Below are 27995 nucleotides of genomic sequence, written 5' to 3'. Positions count from 1 at the left end.
AAGTAGTTTCTCCTCTAAACTTTTTTTTTGATCATTTCAACAGAACCGAACGTTGTTCACTGCGGATAAACACACAGAGAAGAATGAGACTTGCGTGTGGATAACAAGCGCAGGACGCGCGACTCGTCTCGTACAGGATTCGTTTTGTTCAAGGAAAAGTAGATTTGCTGGTGTCTTTCTCTTTAACTATTAAGACACCCATTTGCTTCTGGGATGGGGCGAGAGATCCGTGTGTCAATGTGCCTGGCATTACTGTAAGTATTCTCCTCTTGCACAATGTGGTGAAGAAAACAATAATATCTCACATATGCTATGCATAACAAGTTTGTAAGGTAGCCTAATTCAGTTATTAAGGTATTCCAGTCATTTGTTTTCCTCAACCCACTTGATGTTCTGTTCTGATCAGAACATCAATAGACATCATTTTACCATTATGAGAAACGATTGGCCATATTACTACAATAGGCTACTGGAGGCTACTTGATTATTATGACCTTTGGGGAAGGATTTGATGGCTATTCCTTGTATCTTTGTGGCAGTAAGCCAACCTTAACAGTAGGCTACATGAATTGACCATTTCATAATCACCTTACTGAATGTGTAAATTGTAAGGTAGGCCTATTAGAACAAGTGGGAAACAAGTGAAAACTATTGCAGAGTGACTTTCTTTTACAGTTTAACATCTTATTGATATTGTTATAATATAACTGGTATAGTGACTTAATGAACTGCATGATGTGGTCAGTCAGTCAGTCAGAGTCAGAGATGCTTGTCCCATTGTTATAACTACATCCCCATTTCCTATGTCATGCCTCCAGGGTTAGGTAGTTAAATATAGTTTGTTCCCTGCTCCACTGACTGTTTTTTTCTTTCTCTCAATTTCATGTCCTTTCAATTCAGTGGGGCTTTATTGGCATGGAAAACATACATGTAATATATACGTTTAATATATATATACCGTGTATATACTACTATACTATACTATATTGCTAAAGAGATATGTAAATCAAATATAGTGGCTAACTTCTCTTAAAAATAACAACAGTGTGCTTTTGAAAAATAATGAGAGCCTAGATAAGTAAAGATAACTTAAAATAATACACAGAAAAATGTTTCAAATGTATTTGAAGGTAGGCGGTGTGTGTTTGCTCTTTTTCCCTTAGATGATGGAGGGAGAAATCCCTGAAGGAAATCCCAGTGCTACCTCGTCTCACTCACTTCCTCCCCAGGCAGAGGCGGTTAGTCCAGCGGATGATTGTATCACAACACCCACAGCCTCTGAGGAGATCGTTCCGCACACAAACGGCATGGGTCAGCCCACCCAGGACCTCCGCCCCTGCCAAGAGGACTCCACAACTCACACCACAGACCACCGCCAGAACCAGGAGGACACGACGGCATGCTCTTCCAGTTCCACAGACTCCCTGGCAGAGGAGACTTCCAGTGAATCTATGACTAAAGACACAGAGGCCACAGAGGATCTAAGCCTGCCCCCTCCTAGTGACCAACAGACCCAGGAGGAGGGTCTTGCGGCGCCCACTTCCCCAGCAAAGCACCTGCTGAGCCAACCTCCGCTGCCTGCTCCTGTTACTATTGAGGCGTATTGCAAACAAACGCAGCCTCAGCCCCCGTCTTCCCCTGTGCCCAAACTCTGTGGCTACCTTCACAAGCGGGGAGGTCCTCTCAAGGCCTGGAAGGAGCGTTGGTTCACCTACGAGGAGAAGAAGAGCCAGCTGTTCTATTATCGCACGCCACAGGATGTGACCCCACTGGGCAAGATTCAGCTGAGCAGTGCCACCTTCACCTACCCTCTGAAGGGCGAGGATGGAACGTTCCACATACAAACCCCTGAACGCATCTTCATCCTCAAGGTAAGGTGCCTGTGTGTGTGTGTGTGTGTGTGTGTGTGTGTGTGTGTGTGTGTGTGTGTGTGTGTGTGTGTGTGTGTGTGTGTGTGTGTGTGTGTGTGTGTGTGTGTGTGTGTGTGTGTGACGTGTGCGTGTGCGTGTGTGTGAGCGTGTGTGCACTTGCCACCGCAACCACACAGACACCTGCATGTGTCGTTGCTGGTTAATTACAGGGTCCCAAGTTAACTTTATAGCTCCTCAGTCAATACTACATTCACATAAAAGGTACGGTAGTATAAATGCAGCCTGTTTGTGTCATGTATCATCTACTATGCATAATAGCACATTGTGGAGGTGAATAAAAACAGTGGTCAGAGGAGATTGTAAAGAGAAGGTCCAAATTAAACTAAATTAACTACTAAATAGAGTTAATAGTGTCCTAGTTTTTAAACAAAAGCATCACGTTTCATCTTCAGGTCTGTGGAAAAGACATTCCACAAAGTTCTTGAGGGGGTTTCAGGGGGTCCCCAGCCAAATTAATTGTTAGGAACCAAATTGACCCTTATGTGTCTGTAACTCTGAGAACCAAAGTACAAATAAAACCAAATGGACCTGAACACTGATGATAATACTACAGTGTAGTGTAGATTGGGACCCCCAAGAAATGAAAATGGTTGAGTCCCTGGCATATCTTTTCAAATGGGGGTCCGTGGGCTAATATGTGTCAATTTGGGGGTCTACCACTGTTCTAGTGTCTGTATAAGGCCTGTTGCATATTGACCTGCAGAACTGCAGAGAAGAGCTCAACAGCCAACAGACTGTAATTGTCCAGGCCATATTTGTGGCATACATCACATCCTGCTAGAGATGAGTTGAATGACCAGTGATTAGAAATAGCCTGTAAGCTCATTGTTTCATGTTTCCACGAGCTTCCACCAAATCATCTGAGTGCTTGATGTGACATTAAAGCTGCACTCTGTAACTGTCATAACGACCTGGATTCGAACCCAGGTCTCCTGTGCAAGTGCTGACATTTTTACCACTGGGCTAACATTTTGTTAACTGAAATACAGTTTTAATGCACAATTACTTTCTTACTGATATACGTATTTACTTACTACCATCCAATATACAGGAAACCAAAAACAAATAAAAGAGTAACATAGGCCAACAATATAATAGAAAAATAACAGAATAGTCTAATTGGCAATGTTTATTTACACCTTCTGAACTATTTGTGCTCTGAATACCATGCACTCCCAGCTTGTAGATGTGGACTGCTGCAGTCTGCAAACAAAGGGTTTCTCCACAGTTAAATATCTGTTATTGTACTGTATTGAACCATACTATATCAACACTTCCAGATAGCTCTCCTCTCCCCTCTCTCCTCTCCTCTCCTCTCCCCTCCTCTCCTCTCCTCTCCTCCAGGCCGTAAACCAGGAGGCGATGATGTACTGGTTGCAGCAGCTGCAGCTGAAGAGATGGCAGCACAGAGACCAGCTGTCTGGTGGCTCTTCCTCCTGCCCTGACATCAGCTGGCCTGGTGAGAGCCGTGTCCTTCTCTATTTTCAACGCATTCTTTCGCTTAAAGGGGTATTTCACTTTAAAACACTGCTGGGGTCATTTTAATGTCTACTCTGGCTTTTGTGTGCACCCCAGACAGTTTTTAAGTTGTTATTAAATGCCTTAATGGCATATTTGACGCGTAGGCTGCTGATATTGAAACGTGACTGAAGTTGGACATTGTTTTGTTGGGGGGGTGACAGCTACTGTATCTCTTTATTTAAAGCATATAATCTGATTTTTTTGTATCCATCCATCCTAAACGTTACGTAACTACAGCCCAAAGTTAGAAATTACAGCAGTACTTCACTTTGATGGGACACTAATCACACGGAAATTATGATAAATCAGAAGGTTACACCCATGTTTACACCCCTCCAGTTTGTTTGTGTGTGTAATTTCTTCCTGTCTGCCTCCATCCCATGCCCATAGCAGATTCACTCAGCCACATACAGGAAGTGGGTAGCCAAGTAGAGTGAAAGGCCCCTAGAAAGACTTGGGAAATACCTAAAGTGTTTTGTTTGTAGTCAGGGAGCGGCAGGGAATGACAAACCAGATTCTGACTCACTCACTGTTTGACTCTTTATGGCAGGGCTACTCAACTTAAGATGGCTCAGGGGCCACTCAGCAAAATACCAAAAGTCCAAGGGCCGCAAGCTAAAAATGTCGGTCCTATTTTGGATTTTTCTATTTTGTAACACACTACACATTGTTATTGTTATAAGAAAATGTACATTTTGACATCATATTCTTTTCACTGTACCTGTTTATTTTGTGTGTACAGTATGTCTGTTTGCTTTTGAAAAAAAGGAAGCAACCCATATATTTGAACGGAAATGTATATTTTTATCGTGTGCTTCACAATAAAAAAGAAAACAAAATTAAACCCATGACCATGACGGGCCCGCAGAGATGCTGCGTTGGGTCCGCATGCGGCCCGCAGGCCGCGGGTTGAGTAGCACTGCTTTAGGGTCTGGGTCAAGTCTAGTAAATATTGATATCACGATATCACATCATTGCCATGGAGAGGTAGAGTGACTAGAAGACTTCCAATCCGAAAATGCAGTGTAATAGGTTGAGGGGAAAAAAATGATCCCCTGAATCATTGAATACCTAAACAAAAACAAGGATTTGGTGTGTAACAGTGTTTCTGTTTCATCAACCAGCTACCAGTGTTACTTTTTAAATGGCACTTATTTTATTTTTGAACAAAAGTCTTTGTTATCATGGTGAGCAAGCACAGTGGTTAGTTATGATTACTGTATGTAGATGAAGGGGGGGGTGAACATGCACACATGACCAGATGCTTTCAGCGAGTGGTTACACATTACTTTCAGCTGTATGAATGAGTGAGGTGACGTGTTTCATGGTTTCTCCCGTGCTATTTGTGTCTGTCTGGTCTTGTCCAGTATGCTTGGCTGGAGATAACCTAAATCAGACATGATTTGACACAAAACTAACACACCTTTAACAGTAGCATTCACCAACTCAGTCAGCAAGCCCAATTTGTTTTTGGCATCAATTTAGCATTCCGATGATATTAGAATAAATCTGATATCTGATGAACAACCATTGTATATCCCACTGTCTCAGTTAAATATTTCACATAATCTTACAAATAGTGTTAGTTAGATGGTTCTTGGTGGAGCTAACTATGGACTCTTGGGACTCAGTATACCCAAATTGCCACAGATATGGCAGGAATATATAGCTGAATGGCCAGATCAGTACAATTCTCATGAAAGCAGGGTTAAGAATTTACTTCAGGCTGAACTTTTGGAGTGAATAACAGAGGCTGCTTCTACTTAAGTTGTATGCAGGTCCAGGGGAGGCTGAGCAGGTTTGGGGCTGCGGAGGCGAAACAGAACTGTTCCAGTGCTCCTCTGGCATTTTAAATCCAAGTCAGCTGACATCTGGATGATCAGCTGGCAGGCGTCTCTGCAATCCATTGCATTGTTTTCCGTTATAACAATGAAGCTCTTCATAAGGTAGCTTCTCGACACCATTATTGGTAGTTCTGTTACAGTAGCTCATTGTTATTCAGGTAACTACATTATAGGGTTTGTTTGGATAAGACAAATGGCAAGGTTTTGGTTTTACTGGATACTAACTATGCTGTAGTTCAGGGGTTTTCAACAGGTGGTCCGTGGACCACTTGAGGTCCGTGAAGGTATTGTATGTGGTCCCTGACCATGTTGCAAAATGTTTTTTTTTCTTCTTGTTCCACGGAACAGTGCATATTATCGCAGAAGAGATCAACGCTGGAGCAACACGGACATTTTAAGCCTTTTATTATTTAGGTGCAAGTATACATTGACTGACGTTTCGGTCTCAGATGACTCTGAGGAAGGTCGAAAGACCGAAACGTTGCTCCAGCGTTGATCTCTTCTGCATCTGTTGTCCCTACCCCTGTGACGCACCGGACTGGCCGTTTAAGGCTGAGGCGCAACGGTAGAATCTCTTTGTTCTCAAGTGCATATTATCGACTTGGTGACCTCTGATGACATGTAAATGTTGTCAGTTACTGGGAAGTCGGACGTCAAGAAATTCCACAGAAAAGGGAGAATCTCAAGAAGGGGAAGTGTACCGGATTGCCTGAAGGAGTCTTCATTATTAGGAATAATAATATTACTATTCCATGGACTACGGTCCATGGACCATTGGTTGAGAAACAGTGGGATGTATAGACATGGGACGCATGCATAGCAAGGGTTACCAAAGCACTAATAATATCTTAGCTCATATCCCCACCCAACACAACAGTGGTCCCCAGGTTGATTCTTAGTCAGGGTGGTGGTCCCTGGTTCACAATCAGTTGAAAACCCCCGCTGTAGTTGACAGGTGCAAACTAGAAATTGCGTGCTTGCTTACAAACGATCACAATAATGATTTATTTAAAAAAATAATTAAAAAAATGTATGTTGCTCTTCTCTCAGAAAAATCATATGTTCAAACTTCCACTTATGTCCATTTAGAGAGGATAAGTGAAATTGAAAGTGATTAGAACCACAACACTATAACATTGACACATGATTTTTGTAAGTTTCTGTGCCTGGATAAAATTGTTATCCAACCTGAAAATGTGTTTTCTGTTTACTAAAGAGCTGGAGAGGAGAGATGTGGAGACCCCTGTTACTGAACAAATACTCCATAGCAATTATTACTATCAGAATATAGCGCTTCAACTTGAAATATTAAACAAAACAAAAGATGTATCGCTTCTACCCCCGTTACTGTTAGTGCCATGTGGCATGATGTAAGGGCAAATCTGAATTTAAATAACAATAGTTCGTGGTAAATACTAAATAGTAATTGGTTGTGGTAATTGCAACAATTACTGAGATGGAGCTCGGAACAGGATGTGATATGAATAGATACTCTTTGATCGTTTTCTGCTCCACTAAAGACCACAGTCATTTCCCAGAAATGCTGGGCCTGGTGGCATGATGGCATCTCAGAATCAGATTTCTCCTCAGGGGCAGTAATCATTCATCTCCTTAAAGTTATTGAGGGAGTACAGAGGGATCTACAATCAAAGATTACTGTCATAATATCCGTTTATCATTTGGTTTTGTTTCAAATAAATAAAGCAAAGCCCCCCATTTGCTGTGCTTATGTTGTTTTGGTAAGAACTAGTCACTAACTGTACCAGCTGAGAAAGTTAATTAGTACCTCTCTTGTTTTTTTTAAGTGAAAAGCTTAAGCTCCACTGATTGACTTCAAATGTGTCCTTGTGATCATGTAAATCTCCCCATTTGAAGTGGATTTACATGAAATCAATAAAGGGTCAAGATTTCACTATAGAGGAGATTGATAATGTGTTAAATTGGTCATTAATTTGTTCATGGTAGAGAAGAATAAAAGACTCCTGCATACTATCTGCTTCACAAATACAAATATTTAATAGGTACGCTACGCATACGTTCTTAAGTTCGGTAGTGTGTGGGAGATCTTTCCTCTGCATAAGTTGGCCCCGTGGTCTTCTCCGGCACACCTGTCGATCTGTAGGTGTGCAAAGGTTCTGCTCTTTCATGATAGAGAACCAATTCCACCCCCTCCAGTCCACACACATAGCCCACAGACTCCTCCATATTATAGTTTATTTAAACAGACGGTGTTTAGGCTCCAATGACACCTGCAGGAAGTGGCCTAAATGGACAGGAAGTTTTGTACAGCCTGACACCAGGGTGGGGACTAAATATAGCTACTGTCACGTCATAGTGTGGACAGACACTCATTAAGACTGTTGGATTAGATTTTTTTTTTTTACTGATTTGAGTTTGTTATCCTTTATTTAACTAGGGTAAATCACATTGAGATTTCCATCTTTTTTAACCCATTAAAACCGGGAAAGCATCTGTATCATTTTAGATTTTAGCGTTGGCTATTCAAAAATAGCAGATATACAACAAGCTCACAGCGCGTCACTTCGTGTAATTTTGATTTACGAAAAGGTTTGAGAACTACTGATTTAGAAGGTATTTGTAGAATCGGCCTCAGGTCTTAATGGTTTAAACCGGCCCTGTGACATTTGTCAGCAGTGCCCTGCTTTACACACAATAATTAACATTTCCTAACCACAGTCCTACACTACCGGCCAATGAGCAGCTCCACTGGAGGGTGCGTTGCTCAAGGCCACTGCTGCACTTATTACTTATTATCAGTGTTGTTATTAGAGTAATTAGATCAACCTAAGTAGAGACATTAGAGATATATTTTTTTTCAAGGAATGTGTATTGTTATTACTTCAAAATGGTAAATGGTGTATTTATATAGCGCCTTTTCCCAAAGCACTTTACAATGTGCATTACATTCACACATATTCACACACCGACAGTGGACGAAACAATGCAAGGCACCAACCTTCTCATCGGGAGTAGTTAGGGATTGTGTCTTGCTCAAGGACACTTTGACACTAACCAAGGGGGAGCGGGGGATCTAACTTGGAACCTTCCGATTCCCGAGTAGCCGCGCTACTTCCTAGCTACTGCTGCCCCAATTTGTATTACAAGATAAGAGGTAAAGGAGCCCTTCCCTCTGACTCAGACTGGTTCAGGAGGTATAGTATTCTGTTCTTGTTCCGACTTGCCCCCACACTGTGCCAGCATTGGAAGAACAGTTCATCTGCATAGTTCGTCTACCACTGGGTTAGGTTCCTCTACAGTTGGTGTCGTTATGAAAGTCTTTCTTCATTTTAGTGCGTATGAGTTCTCCAACTTACTTTCATTCTGACCTACCGACGTGAATGAGTTGGAAAGCTTCTTAGTTTAGCGTGTGTATTGCTACACATTTATGGATGCATAGCTGTACAAGGATAAATATGTGAATATCCTTGCACAATAATCCCCTTTGAAGTCTGTTATTTCAGGTCTGTTAGGTACTGTGTGGCCTCCCATCCACATTCAAGGCGTTTGTTCTATCCCATCCTCTAACATTCGTAGGTTTTAAAGGTCAATGGTTAGTTGAATGTCTTATTTGACCAAATTGTGGCTGCACTTTAACAGTTTCTCAAAGGAATTATTATAATGTATTTCTAGATCTATTTATGTTCTTGTTCAGATATGACTGACTGTCAAACTATCAGATAATTAAAGAAAGTTCTATGTCATTTATTCTCTGTATGTATTAGTGTTCATATCACGTTGATACATGGTTAGGTTTTCATTATACAGCTGTTCTCAGATCGGTATGGACAGATACATAATGGAATCGGTATCAGTATACTAGCACTAAAGTGCTACTGCAACCGTGCGCTGAACTGTCACTATGAGAGCCAAAGCAGGATTACTGCGGATGGTTTGGTAAAATTCACAGATGAGGATACACTAGAGTTCATCCAGGCACAAAGGAAACAAAACACAGAGCGGAAAGCAGTGACCTTTAATGGCTAACGGAATAGCTGCATACCAACCAAGGCGAGGCACACCAGCAACACCTTCCATGTTCTGAGCCAACTCTCCCCACTCTGATGGAAAATTCCAGCATGCTTAATTTTCATAACTTTTACTCATATAATTTTAGCTGGCAAGCATAGACCTGACCTCAGTCTGGAGAGTATGATGTAGGCAGTAGGACTCGGCATGATGTCAGCCTCATTGTGTTTCAGAGGAAGCTCTGAGCTCATGCGCAACACCCTTCACTAGCCTTTGTGCAACCTCGACCATCGGAGCATGGCTCACTTACAACTCTACTTCCTGTTCTGCAGATAACTTCCTGCCCACAGTGAAGACCCCTTTGGGCCTGGTGGGAGAGGAGGCGGCCAGCCGGCCAGCTCCGTCTCAACGTACCCCGCTGGCCAACATGTCCATTAAACACCCACTTATCGAGATCCAGTGAGTCGACTGTCCGATTTCACGTATCAGACCTGACTGCTTATCACAGATAAAAAGTGTTAAACCGAGACATTCCGCCTACATGGTGCCTGTCTGATTGCTTTTAAATGGTGCTACATTTAGTTGTGTAATGTAATGTTTATTTGGATGGTGTTGGCACACAGTGCAATAATAAGACTAAGGTATTGGCCACATTAATAATCTACTAATCTACACATTTTTTACTTCATATCAGGTATTCATTCCAAAAACATTAGCCAGATTTCTGCTGCAGCAAGGAATTGATAGTGTTGCGACATCTCTTACTTTCAGTTTTATTACTGGCAAGCTCAGGCTGGCACTGTTTGGATTTGTTAAGTTTTTAAGGGCAGCATGTCTTTGGGTTTGTGTGTGTGTGGGTGTGTGTACGCGTGCCTGCATCTAACTGTGTATGTTGTTACCTGTACAGGAACTCGGTCCACAGTCTTCGTTCCAAGAGAAACTCTCAGGAGGTGAGTCAGAGCGTGTTCCATGTAGAAGCTCCTCTGTGGACTCCAACCAGCCCTACACCAACCATCACCCTCACTGGTATGTCACCTACAGTACAGTACCACTAACCTCACACATGTATTGTATTACTATACTTGTGAGGACATCATCATTTTAGGAAGGCATTGAAAATAGCCAAGAAATTGCAAAAAAAATAGCAGGTCTACAAGCTAACCTATACTTCAGAAGGGCCCTGTATGAGGGTCTAAGGCTCAGGGGACAAAATATTTACTTGGTTGGTTAATTTTAACCACTTAAACCCTATATAAGCCATTTTACGCCCAGGTGTCCCCAAGTTGTTTATAATCCTTTTTTCCCTGTACACTAAATCTCTTTGCCAAATGTTCGCATATGCCCAGAATAGGGATGCTAGGGTTACTGTCTACAAAGACAACAGTAATGCAACAACATCCATTTAACATAATACATCGCCATGTGAGAATTCAAAAACATCCAGAAACGCATGTACATACGTGTACATCAGATGCCCAGTCAACCAATGAACTCCTCCCTGTTGCCAGCCCCCTCGACTCCCGTTGAAACTCTCAACCCCACCACTCCTGTCCTTTTGGCTGACCCAGCAAGCCAACACCCAGTATCGGACGGCAGTCAGTCCCCATCGCTGTTCAGGTCCCAGCGGAGCAGGAGGAAGAAGAGTTGTAGTTCTGCCACCATGCCCATCGTCCGCAGGGACACTTCCGGGGCCACAGACAGGATGTCCCGCCTCCAACAAGAAAAACACATGCTGACAGAAGAGGTTAAAGCTCAGAAGGTACAAAAGGATTGTTAATTAATGGGTTTATTGATTGAAGGATTAAATTGTTTATGGTCTGGTGTTAAGAAAAAGCATTGCTTAAAGGGATATTTCCCTTTCAATCGTCATTTTATCATCTACTCAGGCTTTTGGAAGCACCCCGGACAGTTTTTAAGTTGCTCGATTCAGTATTTAGATATTTGTTATTCATTTTATCAGACACGCCCCCTTCCTATACAAACCCATTGTAACTTCAAACTCCATTTTAACCATGTTAGATTCATCGAAAACACCCGTTGTTGGTTCTGGTGACTCATACTGCCCTGAGTGTGCCCTTCAACGTATTTGAAAGTGAAATATCCATTTAATCAGATTCCCACAATATCCATCTTTGTCAAAATGGGTCTTGAAAACGACAGAAAAACCAATCATCTTTGGTCAAAGGCATGCATTGCACAATTCTCAGAGTGTATTTCAGCAAAACAAATTCCTTTACTGTATCCTAAGGTTCCTGCAGGAGCCCTAATCACCATCCCTGCCTTCATCTTCTCTGTCTCTTTCAGGAGCTTGTTTGGCTCCTACACAAGGCCCTGGAGGCGGCCCAGCTAGAGAAGCGAACGTGTGCAGATTTCCTGGCGGCCAAGGGAGAACAGGAGCGCCTGGAATTGCTACGGCATCGGGAGCGCCAGGCTGCCGACTTGCGCAGCAAACTGGAGGAGCTGAAGATGGAGGGGGAGGGGCTGAGGCAGAGCCTAACCCAGAGAGACGCGCACGTGGCCGAACTGCAGGAGAACATCAGGCTGACGATGGAGAAAAACCACGCCAAGCAGGAGGTGAGGAGGAGAGACTAAGATGCGATATGTACAGCTCAGAACTTGGTGTGGCTCCAGCTAGATTAACTTTTGTAAGTTGTCGTTAGTCTGTAAAACTGCACCTTGAATTCTTTCAACATTTACTTCATTGTGTTTCAAATTCTGCATATTGAGTTAACGGTTCTCATGATTAAGGAAATTGCAATCCTATAGCGTCAGGGAGCACAACTGTATGGCTGCTTACATTGGTGAATGCTACATTGAGCTTTTCTCCTGCATTTTCCCAGGTGATAATGAAGCTGTCGGAGCAGGTGACTGCCTGTATGGCCGAACCCAGACGGACCCTCACGTCCGCCAATGGCCTGGGGAGGCAGACCTTCAGACAGTTCCAAGAGGAAATCGAGAACCTTAAGGTAAGCTGTCCTATCTCCAAGTATCAGTGGTTTTGAAAACTAGATCCAGCTGAGACAAAACACAGAGAGACAAACTGAGCTGTCAGTCTTACAGAGTGTCTTCATTGGCACAAAGATATACTTCTGAACTCATGGACTTTGTAAGCCATGATAGAGACTGCAGAAGCTGGATAGAAGATGATTACATTTTATATACTGTAGCATCACAATTAGTAGACACTGCTGATGATGCTGATGATGATGACAATGTTCTTTCATTTTTCTCCCACTTCCACAGGACGACATCGAGGCTTATAAGATTCAGAACAAATTCCTAAACTCTGAGATCTTTCAGTTGACAAAACTGTGGCGGAACAGCTCTGAACAAGAGAAAAGCCTCATGGTGAAGGTGGGTCTCCCATGGATAAATGAGAGTTCCAGGCTTATGGCAGAAGCCTTGAGTAAAATGAGTGGATGTTTTTAAATGCGGCTCAACATCTACTGTACTTTTTTAACTTAGCTCTTATTTATTTTGATTATTTATTATTTATTATTAAATGGATCTTCTTTTTACAATTTATTACACCCATGGCCAGCCCAGCAGAGCGGGAGCATTGTAATCGCCTGTTTGTCTGCGATAGCACTCTCTGAATGCATTTCTAGTTTTTCTATTTGGATGAATAAGATGGGAGCAAACATTTACAAGAGATCAGGTTTTCCTCTAGCTTATTCTTGCTGACTGTGTACTACCCTGGACAACAGTACAGTTTTCCCCATGCAGGTTTCTTACTAACATGATGTATTTGTGAGTTGTTCTCGTCTATAATTATAGTCTTTGCAATGTTACGTAATACATTAACATTATGCGGTTTTATTGCATCAAGTGTCTTCTGCTTCCTTCTCATGTTCCGTTGCAGTATTGATGATCCATTTGGTATACTTTAGGATAGACCCAAGCTATATCCAGGGAGCTAGAGGAGTCACTTTATCAAGTATTACAAACTATGACCCAGTGAACCACATTGAGAACATCATTGTCAATTAGACAATAGGCCTCCCTGCGCAGGCCCGATCTGGTCCCACCTGTTTGCCTCAATAAAGAATACAATGCTAAGGGGAGTGGACTGTGTCGAGGAATTCTGTATCAATCAGGATTTGTTGAGGCAAACGGAGGTAGGGACAATTTGCTTTATAAGATAGAAGTTTATTACATGAGCTCATGGGAGAAGTACATAATGCAACAAAGTGCTTAGGGTTTAAGTAGTTAAACACTAGGGAGCAGCGCATATACAAAGATAAGGGACCGTACCTATATCCTATGTTCCCCGCTTTCCTAGGGAGAGCGGGGAACATAGGACCTAACCTAAACCTAACCCTAACCTTAGTGGGGGAACATAGAACCCGGGGAACATAGGGATGACCCCCAAAGATAAGGGGGGAGAGCTTGTTCATAGGGCCAAGCTGTACTCAAAATAATAAATACCATGCATGTGCCACGGTGTCTTGTGATATTTAGATGGACAGAACATATCATAAGGCCAAAGATAAACAACATACTAACAATAAAAGGAATAATTCTACCTTGCTCCCGCAACTGCTTTTTCTCACATTGAAAAACTATGTATATATTCCTCTTATTGGCTACAGTGTGCATTCGTGGAAGCCAGTAATTGTCAGATCGAGAGTCGCTATCTGGGCGTTCTACGGAAGCTACAGGAGAATAAAGCTCTGGATCCGGGGCAGCAGGAGGCTGTCAAGAAGTTAATTGAGGATGCACTGCAAGGAGACCTGAAAGGTGCCGTCAAAGTCAAACCAGTCAGGTAACACCAAATAGTCCTCAAAACTCTAGCCTCTATATTCTGATCTCTACGCTATGAGATGTGTGTGTTTTACTGTGTAGGACCATACAGTGCAGGATGGTGTAAGTACACTCTCAGGGGCAAATACACAATAATGGATTTTGGCCACTGATAGCACCATGGATTGCGCATCACTTGCCAGTTGCGACTGCTATCTGCCCCACCTCAAGGTCTGATTCACAAAATATATTGCGCTAATGATGTCACAGTGCAAACACACCCATTACGTTTTGCAGCTGAGTGGAATTTACGTTTCTTTTGTGTCTGATTGCAATTATCCACTCCTCACACACATGTGTGTGTTGTCACTGCTGTTGTATCCTACTGACTCACCTGCCAGTGAGGAGCCCCCACCGGGAGGACGTAGACTAGAGCATCCGTCCTGCTCCTCCCGCCCAAAGCCGGGTGCACCATGGTGGATTTGAAGTGAACCCCCAGCCTCCACGGCGGTGGGCACTGGGCAGGCACTTCACCACTGCGCCACCCGAGCACCCGAATTTGGACTATTTCTGAACGACAGTGTTGTTAGAGTGCTCGAGTTGGGCCGGTAATCACTAGTACAGACAACCAGTTCTGCTGACTTTTGCCCACCTGAGCACCCGTATAATTACGTACTGCCACTTACTGTTGAATCTAGCTACGCACGTTGGGAAGTACGTAATTCCCCAGCGCTTTCAAGGCTACCTGCAGCCACCTTGACTGGGGGAAAAGAAAATTTTTATTTGGACCAAACTGTCACCTGATTTTAAACACAGTGATTAACCGCTGCATATGAGGCCAAAAAGCATCACTAGACAATGAGTGGGGAGCGTTGATAAACGGAGCAGCCCACACATTCAACCTCATTCATAAAAAGTGTATTTATTTTATTTTATGATCTGAATTAGTTAATTGAACATGTGGGATGGTGTAACACTGTCGCTCACGTGACTTCTACTTGGAATGGTCATTCTTTGTGCAAGAATATAGTGGTACTGAGTGCCAAACCTATAATGAACACAAATAAGTTTCAATGTGTACTATTAGACCACCAGATTATAATCATATTAACAGCGCCATGGGCACAATCGCTCTGATATAATGAGAATTCCAGATTGTATTGTCTATACAAGGAAATAGATAAATCTAATGGCCCTTTAGCAGTTAAATGGATATAGTTATAACAGCAGAAACTCAGAAAATACTGTATACTGACAGATACTGTAGGAAGGAAGGGTCAGACAATATCTTAAACTATTGCTACACCACTATGGCTGGAAATTTGAACGATACTGTTACAGCAATCCAAGGGAAGGAAAGAAGCAAGAAAGTCAGTCAGCCAGTCAATGAACCGAAGCAATCAATCAGTCAATCTATCATGTTATCAGTTGTTCTCAAAAAAGGGTTCAAACATCTTGAAACATTTTAACAAGACAAATCTTGTATCAGTGTCCACTCCCTGGCACAAAATACTTTCAGATGGGGGTTGGCGGCCAAATACTTAACCCATTAAGACCTGATGTCGATTCTACAAATGTCTTCTAAATGCCAACAGTTTTCTGAAACACTTATGTTGCTAAATTTCAGTGGTTCTCAAACTTTGTCATATCAAGGACCCCCAAAATTATATGTATTTGGCCATGGACCCCCCATCACAAAATATTTAGTTCCAGGGACCCCCAGAAGCAAAGATTTGAGTTACAAATGTTCGCTTAAAAATATAAGATTTGCACAAATCTTCGTGATTTTTCAAAAAATAGCCAAAGTATAAAATAATGGTTAAAGTGGTTAAAATCTAAAATGACAGATGCTACGATGATGTACCAATTACCTCTCCTCAGGCCAACTTCATAGCATTCTCTTCACTTATAGCCCGGAGGCTTATTCTCCGCGATTGGAAATCCGATAAACCACCAACGTTCACGAGTTGGGTCAAGGATGTGCTGTCCTTTTATACCATTAGAAAAGCTCAGGTACAACAGATACAAGTCTCGCCAAAAACGTATAAAAGGCCTGGTCCCCTTTTATTGAATTCACCCTTTCTCTATCTTTTTCTACAACTACTGGAAGTGATACTGTATTTTGACTGAATAAGTGTTTTTCCTATCATGACGTATGTCTCTTTTTGTTTACATTTTCATGTTTATAGAGATACTTGGATGTGTGGTAGCCAATTGCCAAATCAATTGTACTGTTGTCTGGTCTGGATGCGCTAAACCCCCTTAAAGGAGGAGTTCACCCAAAAAATTACTTATTTTCTATCAATGGACCCTTCGCTAAGCCCCACCCACTCCACTCTGTGACTGGTGGTGCGAAGTTAGTCACACCCAGGCCTGGCAGCGCCTGGCAAACTTCGCTTCTCACCCATTGACTTGCATGTTAAATGATGACTTTTCCCCTTAAAAATAATCGATCATTTTCAGGAGCAAGAGCTTCTAAATCTATTCTAAATCTATTCAACAAGGCCTGCAGTAGGCTATGCACTGGACAAATGTGCATGACATTATTTCAATAAACTAAAAACATGGGAAATGTTAGAGGGAGTAATAGCCATGGATACACGACGGTCGACTGTCACGACCGTCATGGATGAACTTCAACCTGTTGTTTGCACTTTATCCATTTATGGCCCGTACATCTACATAAATGTTCATATTTCAAATATAAAGTGCTTATCCCATGGCCACGGATGTTACATTTATGTACGGGCTCTCAGAAGTACCCGTATCATCCGTATTGTTCAATAAAAAGCATTTTAATCTGATCGGTGGCCATTTTCTCCGTGCACTTTCAACTGAGCGACCCTATCGGTTTGTAGGTGTATTGCACTCTGATACATTATGAGAAAATGGCCACTGATCGGATTAAAATGCTTTGTATTGAACAATACAGAATATACGGGTACTTTTGAGAGTCCCGTGCATAATTTTAGCATCCGTGGCCATGGGGTAAGCACTTTATATTTGAAATCTGAACGTTTATATAGATGTACGGAACGTAAATGGAGAAAGTGCAAACACCAGGTTAAAGTTTATCCATGACTGTAACAGGAGTTTTCATGTACCACAGGGTAAGACTGCAGCAGGAGTTAATAAATATACGAACAAATGAATTAATATACTTTAACGTGCGGAATCCGAAACAGGCAGCGCTGTGATTCTGAATTCTGTTACGATTGCGGTGATTAGTAGCCTATTATTGACCCCACCTGGGCGAGTGAGTCGTGTCGTGTAACTCTCCTGACGTTAAGCTGTGTATGTGTTCAACACACCCGGACCCGGTCTAAGTGCAGATTTCAGCTTGGGAAAAGCAGCCTCCAACGGGTTTGGGTAGGTGGTTCATAGTCACCATTGCGTTATCGTGGTATTCCTATTCTTGCTATTATGTTGCAAATGATTGTGTGTGTGCGCCTGTGCGGGCGAAATAACATTGACAGCTATGGCAGGTGACGAAAGATTGCCAGACCTATGCCAGGCTAACAACGGTTGCTAAGCTAGCATTGGACAATCGCTTTTGGGGTGGGGTTTAGCAAAGGGTCCATTGCACACCCTATGAAGCCTTGAATCCATGGATTATTTTTTGTTTTTGTCGCATTCCTAAGCTAATAATTTGATTCCCGTCTCCTACCGGCTAATGTATCCGTTAGGAGACACAAAGTAGATTATTTGTGTCTCCTACCGGAAATACACACGGCCATCAAATTATTGTCTTAGGAATGCCACAAAAACTAAAATAAATCCATGAAATCAAGGCTTCATGGGGTGTGTAATTGATAGAAAATAAGTAATTTTTTGGGTGAACTCCTCCTTTAAGCTTACTAAGGCTCATTGGTGCCCTAACAGGGCAACCAGACTATAGTACTCTTCCCACTTTATTCTTCTATCTAGATAAACTTTATTTTGCTGTGCTACTCCTCCCACAGTTTTTTCCCCCCAATTTTGTGCCATATGTCAAATTGACCGGTCTCACCGGGAATCGATAGCTATCATTTTGCTAAGAGATTGGTTACATAGTTTAATTGATATTGATTTATTAGTGCATTAAATTTCCCCATCCACTTTAATGGGAAAATGAAAAAAAACTCCCATTCAAGTATTTTTTTCTCAGAAACCGTAAGGGCTAGAGTTACAAGACTTGGAGGGAAGGTTCATGATTTAGTGCGAAATTATCAAAAAATAATTACACCAATCGGCCTCATGGTGGCGCTATAACAGTCCACTTTACGTTTTGGCCTATAACTCTTCAACCGTAGGTCGTAAAATAAAAATCTTTTTCCCCTAGATTCCTTGGGTCATGCCGCAACTCCCCATATAGGCCACGCCCATTTGCGTCAGGATGGATTTTCCGCCATTTTGAATTTTCTTCAAAACACACTTTTAGCTTCTCCTTCCACATATTTTGTCCAAATTTTACAAAAATCGGTACACATGATCTCTGGACCCATGCGATAAACATCTCCAAACGGCATTTTGATAGTCCTTACCGTTCGTCTGTAAATGGCTTCCAAAGTTAGCGGGAGGGGCCTGTTTTACAAAAAAGGCCAAAAATCACCAACGAAACGTCCGGTCAATCCCAAATTTGAATCATATGTCAAGGGTGGTTTACTCAACAAATCCCCAAAAGCATTTCCAATTTGATCCATAGGGGGCGCCACAAATGCGCAAAATGTAACCGTTTGATGCAAAAACATTATTTCGGGGTGGATCAATCCTCTTTAAATGAAACGCAAGTGATCTCAAGAGTGACGTGACAATGTAATTGGCGCAGCCTCCGACGGTATTCCTCCAAGCTTATTCCCGACTTATTCCTAGAGTCCCGGCGGCCGCGACCCACGACTCGCGTCGGCGCAACCACACTTTGCAATTTCCCAGAATTGCGAAAATTCTAGTTTTATTGAAGTGCCCTTGAGCAAGGCACTGAACCCCAACTGCTCCAGTGGAGCTGCTTAGTGGCCAATAGCATAAGACTGTGGTTGTACTAGTCAGCTCCCAGGTTTTAATGTGTCTGTCTGTCTGTGTGTTTATATGTGCAGGGCGTTGCTGAAAATGAGCACTTGTGCTCAGCTACTACCCTGGGTAAAAAAAAAAAAAAAAAGAAAATTGTTATTTAAATTTTCTGTGAGGGAACCGGGGAGGGTGGGGTATATGTGGGGTTGTATGTCTTAATAATTGAAAATCCTATAAATAAAGTTTTGTAAAAACAAAAACAAATTATAGATGCTTTCCCGGTCTTAATGGGTTAATTAATTTGGGAGTCCTTCTCGGCATAAAAAAGTTTGAGAACCACTGACCTTATGGCTTGTACTGTTCTGTGTGCTCAGGGACCATGATGAGTATGGCTTCAAGATTATTCCAGACTACGAGGTGGAGGATATGAAGCTACTGGCTAAGATCCAGGCTCTGGAGATCCGCTCTCACAACCTGCTGCATCAGGTGAGCTTGTGGGCAATTCTTTTAGCTATTTCACAAACATTTTGAAAGAGAAAGTGATTAAGTCTGTCTTTGGGTTTTCAAACTATTTAACCAATGAAAGGAATTAACAAGAGCTTGTGACTAAATAATAACTTCATTGGATCCATTGGAACATTTTCAACTGATTGTCCATTGTGCGGTGTTGTCAATTTTGGTATAGCTGGTGTATTTTTATGTTGTATTTTACTGGTAATGTTTTATTTCGTCAACTAGTTTCAACTTCTGTCCTTCTCTGTGTTTTCTATGTAAAGCTTGCAGTTAACCTTATTTCCTTGTGACCCCAGGAGGCTGGAGACAGGCCACTGCTGGGTCGCTGGGCACAGTACCTCGCTGGCCGCCCCGAAGACGACCTCTGTCCCTCGCCAGAACTCAAGAATCTGCTCCGATGTGGAGTCCCACGAGAGTACCGGCAGCAGGTATGGCGCTGGATGGTACGAACACGGACAAGACTGATAAGGGAACACCACCCTCATCGCTATGAACAGGTAACAAGGATCACCTGCTTAGGGAACAGACTGGTAAATACATACAGTAGTATCTAGAGCCAGGGGTTCAAATGACGTGTTGTGAACTTTTTATTTAATATTTGAAACATTTAGACAATAATGACATGCCCAAAATAGTTACGCCAGGTTGAAAAGTGGATAAACTTACACAATAATCTTATGAACTGAATTTGAATTGAAATTAACTTATTTAAATACATTTCTTTCTCTCTTTTTTTTCTCTCTGCCTTCCATCACAGTGGGTCTAGCTTAGATGCAATTATAACTAATGCCATCCAACCTCTTTGGAAAGAGTCATATCACTACAGCCAGTGTAGTTGTTTCAGTATTTAGAAAGAGAACTTGACGTCACACTCCAAAAAAAGTAGTAGCTGAAAACATCTCAAGATGGAGCCACCTGGCCATTAAACTCAATGGACGGGGGGCGGAGCGGTCGCTCATTCTAAATTTGCTTAGAGAATCATTTAAAATAGTTTTTGAGGTGGAATCAAAATGCAATATTTAAATTAATAACATTAATGAATATACTGTCATTCTAGCTTTGTGAGAAGAGTCGCACCGCTTCCCACCCAGCATCAAGACAGATCCAGTTGGACCTTCACCGCACCCTCACAACCAATCAGCGCTTCTCCTCCCCTTCTAGCCCCGTCCTGGAGCAACTCCAGCGTGTCTTATTGGCCTTCTCCTGGCAGAACCCTTCCATTGGATACTGCCAGGGACTAAATAGGTACAACAATAAAACACAGATACAGTACATACCCTAGTTACAGGTACATAAAGTCATCCATACAGTACGTACCTTAATAGATACAGACAACAGATACTGGTCGTTTCTGAAGACCTCATTATAGGACTTTTCACATGGGAAGCGACTGATGCCGCAAGACCCAGCCGGTTGAGTGTCTAAACGGAAGTACCGGAATTTGGCAGAAGTACCGCCAAAGGAAATTACGCTGACGGTTTACAAATCTGTTTACATTCTCTGTGAATGAAACGAGTGTTGCGATTGGTCAAAAATGATAGTTTCCGGGGGAAGTACGTACGACGAAAGGCTGGGAACGAGGCTAATGAGAGTCGGGCGCTCAGGTAGGGAGGCGGGGGCAATCTGACAAGGCGGAGCGACAAGCGGGCACACTCACGTCAAGCCCACTCCAAGTGCTTGTTTCGCACACACACACACCCACCAGTGGTAGAAAAAGTACATTTTTTTTACTTAAGTAAAAGTATCAATACTGCAATGTAGAAATACTGTTACAAGTAAATTGTCCGGTATTCAAAATGTACTTGAGTAAAAGTACAAAAGTTCCATTGGCATCAGAATATACTTAACAATAAGTACCAAAAGTTAAAGTAATCATTATGCAGAATGTCCCATTTCACAAGGTATCATTATGTATCAGATTTATTAAAAGATTTTGAAAATAGCAGATCTGCTTTTTTTTTCAAATAACCAAAGTTTAAATAGGGCTGAAGTGGTTAATGTTTTGTAATAATAATTCAAATCTGCAAAGTAACTAACTAAAGTTTTCACATAATTGTAGTGGAGTAAAAGTACAATATTTGCCTCTGAGATGTAGTGTAGAAAGTATTGACAATTGGAAATACTCAAGTAAAGTACAGTACTGGAGTAAATATAATGAGTTACTTTTCACCACTGACACCCACACACGTGGCAAGAGCTGGAATCTGGACATCTTTTTTCTTTGTGACGCGCAGGACAATGATTTAACACAGCTGAAGCAGGCGTTGATCGCCTGCCGCTTACTTGCGGAGAAATTGTCTGTGTATTCACATGAGAAGTGCAGTGCGACCTTGCTGATCCAAGCGATAATGCAGGCGTTGTGTCGCCTGAAAAGCCCTTATCACATTCATAGACTACCATAGCATGGCTTGTTTGAAGGTTTTCAAATTGTCCGAGGTCACCAGAGGGGGCGTTAAAGTGTTTAAACACCATCACACTTGGAAGATTCTGGTGAGCTAACTGGTGCAATTGCACCATCTAATGGTCTAAGGCACTGCTCATCGTCATAATCATAATCAGTCAAATTCATGTTCTGAACACTCACATGCACAATGACCTTGACTTAGTTTTGCTACACATACATACACAGACATCAAATAACAAAGACAGACAAAAATGACAAAGATAGGACATCTACGGCTATACAATGCATGCTATATAAATACAAATGGTGATTTTGTGTCCGTAAAAGATGACATTCTGCAGTTTGAAATCCATTCCCCACCCTCTGCATCAGACTTGCTGCTATCGCACTCCTGGTTCTAGAGAGAGAGGAGGATGCCTTCTGGTGCCTGGTAGCAGTGGTGGAATACATCATGCCACAGGACTACTACACCAAAAACCTCATCGCATCCCAGGTCAGGCAGCTACATGCTGATTGGATGAGCAGTGTCCGAAATGAATTATTCAGCACATATTTCAGTTTCATTATCCCATTAAGACCTGAAGCCGATTCTACATGTCTCCTAAATCCCAACAGTTTTCTGAAAAACTTATGTTTCTATATCAGTGGTGCTCAAACATTTTCATGTCAAGGACCCCCAAAATTATATGTATTTGGCCGTGGACCCCCATCAAAATATGTTGTTCCAGGGACCCCCAGAAGCAAAGATTTGAGTTAAAAATGTTCGCTTTAAATATATATATATATTCAAAGATTTGCACACATTTTCACGATTTTTCAAAAATAGCAGATCTACAAGCTCGTAGCGCGGCACTCGGTGCAGCGCTATGAGCTTGTAGATCTGCTATTTTTGAATAGCCCAAAGTGTAAAATAATGCTTTTTTTAGCTCAAATCTAAAAATGACACAGTTCCAGGTCTTAATGGGTTAAATTAGGAACAGATGTGCCATATCTAACCACTGAGCACTATTAATCTGTTTAACCTAGGCGTCTGGCTTTTAGATGTAGTGTTTTTTTTTTATACTAAAATAAGGACATTTGAACTGATGCAGGCAGACCAGCGAGTGCTGAAAGACTTCATGACAGACAAGCTGCCCAGGCTCATGGCCCACTTTGAGGAGCATAATATTGATGTTTCCCTCATCACCTTCAACTGGTTCCTGGTCATGTTTGTGGAGAGCCTCCCCAGTGACATCTTGCTCCCTGTGTGGGATGCCTTCCTATTCGAGGGCACTAAGGTATGGTTACTAACACAGCCAATCATGTATACACATCACGTACAAGTTTTATTATCCTCTATTGATTCCTGAAGGGCTCTTGTTTCATTGGCCATCTTCCCTAGTAGCGGTTTGAATGCCAGGTCAGCTACAGAATAGCACTCCTTTGGAGAACCAGGGCCCTATGCTGGTACAGACATACTGATGCGAAGTGCACTGCACAGGCGAATCGTCTATTTCGCACGGTGATGAGTTTTTTTCCTCTCCTGTGTGCTTTTGGTGACTCACCATGTACCGGGAAGGGGAGGAGGGAGGGTTGGCATGGTGGCTCAGTGATTAGCGCTGTTGTCTCGCAGCAAGATGGTCCTCCTGAGTATGAATCCCACCTGGGGCTTGCCCTATATTAGAGGCCTTTCTGTGTGGAGTTTGCATTCATCACATGAATTGAATGACTGACAACAGGAAGTGATGCCCATAATTCACGCAAGGCCTCATGGGACACTGGAAACTTGCAGCTCACTGGGCCAAACGGAGCCATTTGTAACATTAGCATTAAGGCCTATTGTGGACACAAAACAAAACTATCTACGTCAGTTGTGTGTGTGTTTTCAGCTCAGATACGCTTGATAGTAAGTTCTAACTTCAGTTAAAGGAAAGAAAAACATGCTATTTGGTTTGTTATTTCAACAACAGCACCTACTGTACAGTACCACACCCACTTATAATCATTTATATCCAACCCATCTCGCCACAGTGCTATTGTAATGACATACTCCATAGGCAGGATACATGCAAAACGGTTGATATTAAATCCAGGCTGAGGTACATCTTCAAGCAAGGCATACTGTAGTCAAGTAAAAAAAAAATAAGTTTGACAACAAAAGTCAGATATAGAGTAAACTACAGACAGATTCTACAAACTAGATTCTCACACGAAGGAAGAGAAATCAATACTGCCTGAGGCATAGCTGCAGGAGGTAGTTTTTACCAGCCCCTCAATGGAGGAGATTTAAAGGCGCCCGTTTGACACACCCCATCCACGTTTTAAACCCTGATGAATGACTTGGCTCTTGTTCTATTCTAACGCATGTTGACTTTTTAATTGACAGGCAATAACAATACATTATTCTCTCTCTCCCTCTGGTGTAGGCAGCAAAAAGCAAGACATATTTAAGATTGTAACTTTTGATTGACACAAGGAATTAATTATCAGGCATAGCAGATTACACAGAATGTTAATGAGTACAAGGGTGTAGTTAATACTCAGGAGCTAAATTCCAATACCCAAATCTCTGCTGACTTGCTCACTCCACACTCACTTCAATTCACCACACTCATTCCACCACCTTAACCCTGAAATAGTTTGTGTCCCAAATGGTAATTTGCTTTTGGAGAGCGAGTGGGCTCTCCAAGCCGCTTGGAGCATCAAACAGCGAGTGTACATAAGGGGGAATGTGGATATCTGTAGCGGTCATGACAGTTGTGGGTCCTCTAGAAGTCTGTTGCCACGGTGCTTCACGCTGGGTGGTGCCTGCTTCCCCAAAACAGGCCCTCAGTGTTTGCTCAAAGATGCTTCAGATAGAGCAGACACATCTAGTAAATTGGCAATTTTCACTAATTTATAAAATCTCTGAATTTGTTTTTACATTTTTGGGGAAATGTAAATTTCAATACAGCAATGCATTGATATAAAAACAAAATGTATTTTTGAATACTTGAGTATTTACTTGAGCATATACTATGTCCACCACTGCCTACTGCCCATGACTGACACATTGTCCTCTGTCTTTCTTCAGGTGATGTTCCGCTATGCTCTTGCCCTCTTCAAGTACAAAGAGGAAGCTATTTTGAAGATCCATGACAGTGTTGAGATCTACCAGTACCTTCGCTTTTTCACCAAGACTATCACTGATGGCAGGTAAGGGCCTTACCTGAGCTCACCTCAGTCCAGGAGTGGAAGGAGTTCCATAAACCTCCGAGTGGGCTCTCCGAGTGCGCATGGAGCTAGTGTACATGAAGTGTAGGCTCAACCACTCTTCACGTCTCCTGCGGAAGACTTCCGCATCACGTATACACGTTTTTTTCCTTCTCCCGTGAAGTATCCATGGTCCTCCTCTACATGTGGCCACACAAACACTGCTTGAAACCCGAAACCATGCTGAAAACACTGCATTTAATCCTCTCCTCCTCGCAGGGGCGGGGCTTAGGCGTGAGTGGAGGACGCGAGGAGAGTGAGCGAGTGTGAAAGTTTGGGGTATCGAAATTCAGCTTAAGAGTTTTCTGAACTTGTGTTGCTATCCACAAGTTTCCAGTGTCCCATGAGCCCTTGTGTGCATTTTGGGCATCACTTCCTGTTGGCACTCATTCTACTCCACACAGCTGATTCAAATTAATGATCAATGGCTCTTGACACTTGCTATTTAGCTGTAGTCTAACTCCTGTCCTGTGTTTCATTCTGACTAGCCTCGGAAACCCATGCCTTTTTTTTTGGTTTCAAAAGAAAAAAAGCCTGGGGGAACCTTACAGGAACGGTGGCTTCTAAACCTTGTTATCTCCTAACCAATCAGAGTGCAGAGGGGCGTCGCTCTAAATTTGGTGACGTCAGCGTGTTCCGTGCACAGGCCGGGGGGGGGAGGGGGAGGGGAGGGGAGGCGGGGACATAGATTGGTGAAGCAATAAGAAGCGGCGCTGGTACCGAGCGCAAGGCTTTGGATCCGCCCTTCAAGACCTTCGATAGGGCTGGCTCCTCCAGTCTACATTCTGACTGGCTGCTGGACAGGGAGAAGACTATAAGCCTGTATTTGGCCCAAAACAAAAAATGTCATAATTGGAATTACCGGCTTGCCCCTCCCAACGCCCCCGAAGTGAACAAAAGGACTACTTCCAATAATCTTTACACCCACCCTTCGTTTTTGGTCCAAATTATGAAAAAAATAAAGGAAATCCCTTTTAATGTAAAAGAGAATTAAAGAGTCTATAGATTCACTTAGTGTTCATGTCTGCAAGGACAAAAGCTGCCACATTCTCCAGATCTTCGGTCAAATACATGTAGGTGAAAGAAACGGGCATAGGTCATAGTTAGGTCATTGGTCCTGGTTGACATTGAACAATGCTGAAATAAGAAATAAACCCTAATAACTACCTTTACGTATACATTAATTTGAATAATTTCTTTAGGACTTCTGCAGATTAAAATTGTTATCCTGTTGGCCATCAAATACTTTTTTTTTTTTTACCTTCTTTTTTCGTGTTTTTTAAATTGTATTTATTTTCACAGGAAGCTGACAAACATCGCCTTCAACGATGTGAACCCATTCCGTGGCAGGCTGCTGAGGAACAGGCGTGCAGCACACCTGGAGCGCCTCCAGGTAGAGATCCAAGCCCTGGAGGAGCAGCAGAGGGAGTTTGTGACAGAGAGTGCTGAACGCAAAGACAAAGACTTGGACACTATGGTCAGTGAGGATGATGACGAGCTGTAGTGTTATGCAAAGCCACCCTGGAGAGGGACTGTACAATATCTCATTTGCATCAACAGACAGTATAAGGAACACTTTTTTACGGTTGTTACATAATCCATCTGGTGTTTTAGTGTCCCTCCATTAATAACTGAAGCGGATTTAACAAACCAAATTAATAAAGCATCATAGCTTTCATTTGGATTTTATTAACTATCTATTTCATAGAAAGAGCAAGTGTCCTGTTGAAGTGTACTGGAACAAGGCACTCCTGCTCAGTGCTTTTAACCACCTGCTGTCCCTGTTTTGGGTTATGGGCACCAGCTTTGAATGCTATCAATGCATTAGGATAATTCCTTTTAACAGGACGTTCATGAAAGTCCTTGCGGGCTTGTTTCCAATGAGGGCCTGTGAGCAATTAGGGGTTAAGAGTCTTGCTCAGGGACAAATTTCATTTCATCGACACATATGCGTGGCCTGGAATCGTACCTGGGGCAACCAGGGCCTCTGGCTCCCTAGGCGGGCTCACTAACCACTCAGCTATGGCCGCCCCTGAATGGGACATTATCACGTTTTATCAGACCATTGAATGGGCAAGTAGGGTGACATACTGACCTAACCGCGATTTATCAGACCATTCATTGGGCATAATCAGGAGATACTGACCTACCCGAAGGCAGAGCAGTCCCCACAACATGATTTACGATTCTGTGCCTATCGGTATATAACTCGGATGGCGCTGAGTAGGCTCAAGCGAACGTCGCAACATTCAGCACGGCACCTCGCTCGCTTTAGCTCGCTCGGTGGTGCTTCACGTGGCTCCAGTTCGCTTGAGACTGGCGCCTCCGACATGGTCCGAAACCGAAACTTAACTTTATATAAGTCGTCTCCGTCGGTAGGTCAGTATGTCCTGATAACACCCAATGAATGGTCTGATAAATCGCGGGTAGGTCAGTATGTCGCCCTACTCGCCCATTCAATGGTCTTTTCAAAGATGTTCCAATATAACAAAAATAGCAGATCTACAGGCGCACAATGTGAAGCGACAAGTTGTGAGGTTATATTGTAGATTGGATATTTTTGCTGTGAGACATCATCATCCAACAAATTATGAAATGGGGCATAAGTGGTTAAGACACTCTGCCAAAGCATGTGTGTGAGTGAGTGTCACACTAAATCACTGAAATCGAAACCTGACAATGTAAATTAGCCAATGACATTATTGTTAATAGCACTGACCTGTATCCATACAGTATGGCGTTGTCTTCTTATTGTTGTCATTTGATCACCATTCGGAATTTGACCACAATTTAGTTTTGTACAGTTGTTTAATAAAAAAAGATGACAAAATATGA

At 42.5% G+C, this 27995-nt stretch overlaps 1 protein-coding gene across 3 annotated transcripts; it reads left to right on the top strand.

The window, feature by feature from the left end:
• The first annotated feature begins 6 nt into the window (after nucleotides 1-6).
• Nucleotides 7-27995, top strand: tbc1d2 (TBC1 domain family, member 2). 3 transcript variants are annotated; one of them, XM_080416406.1, is made up of 18 exons: nucleotides 7-254; nucleotides 901-930; nucleotides 1164-1871; nucleotides 3276-3390; nucleotides 9616-9742; nucleotides 10191-10309; nucleotides 10852-11042; nucleotides 11588-11857; nucleotides 12124-12249; nucleotides 12527-12637; nucleotides 13876-14048; nucleotides 19387-19498; nucleotides 19822-20022; nucleotides 20583-20770; nucleotides 22302-22422; nucleotides 23021-23206; nucleotides 24982-25103; nucleotides 26463-27995. In XM_080416406.1, exons 2-18 carry the CDS (start codon nucleotides 916-918, stop codon nucleotides 26662-26664), a joined length of 3087 nt encoding a protein of 1028 aa, XP_080272532.1. In that variant the 5' UTR covers nucleotides 7-254; nucleotides 901-915; the 3' UTR covers nucleotides 26665-27995. The 3 variants fall into 3 exon arrangements, with proteins under 3 accessions (XP_080272532.1, XP_080272530.1, XP_080272531.1); XM_080416404.1 differs by having other exon boundaries at nucleotides 10792-11042; XM_080416405.1 differs by lacking the exon at nucleotides 901-930 and having other exon boundaries at nucleotides 8-254; nucleotides 10792-11042.

The sequence above is a fragment of the Gymnoscopelus braueri genome (assembly GCF_963280865.1).
Source record: "Gymnoscopelus braueri genome assembly, chromosome: 20".
Classification (NCBI taxonomy): domain Eukaryota; kingdom Metazoa; phylum Chordata; class Actinopteri; order Myctophiformes; family Myctophidae; genus Gymnoscopelus; species Gymnoscopelus braueri.
Note: the sequence above shows the minus strand (reverse complement) of the source record. Positions and strands in the feature narration are given on the sequence as shown.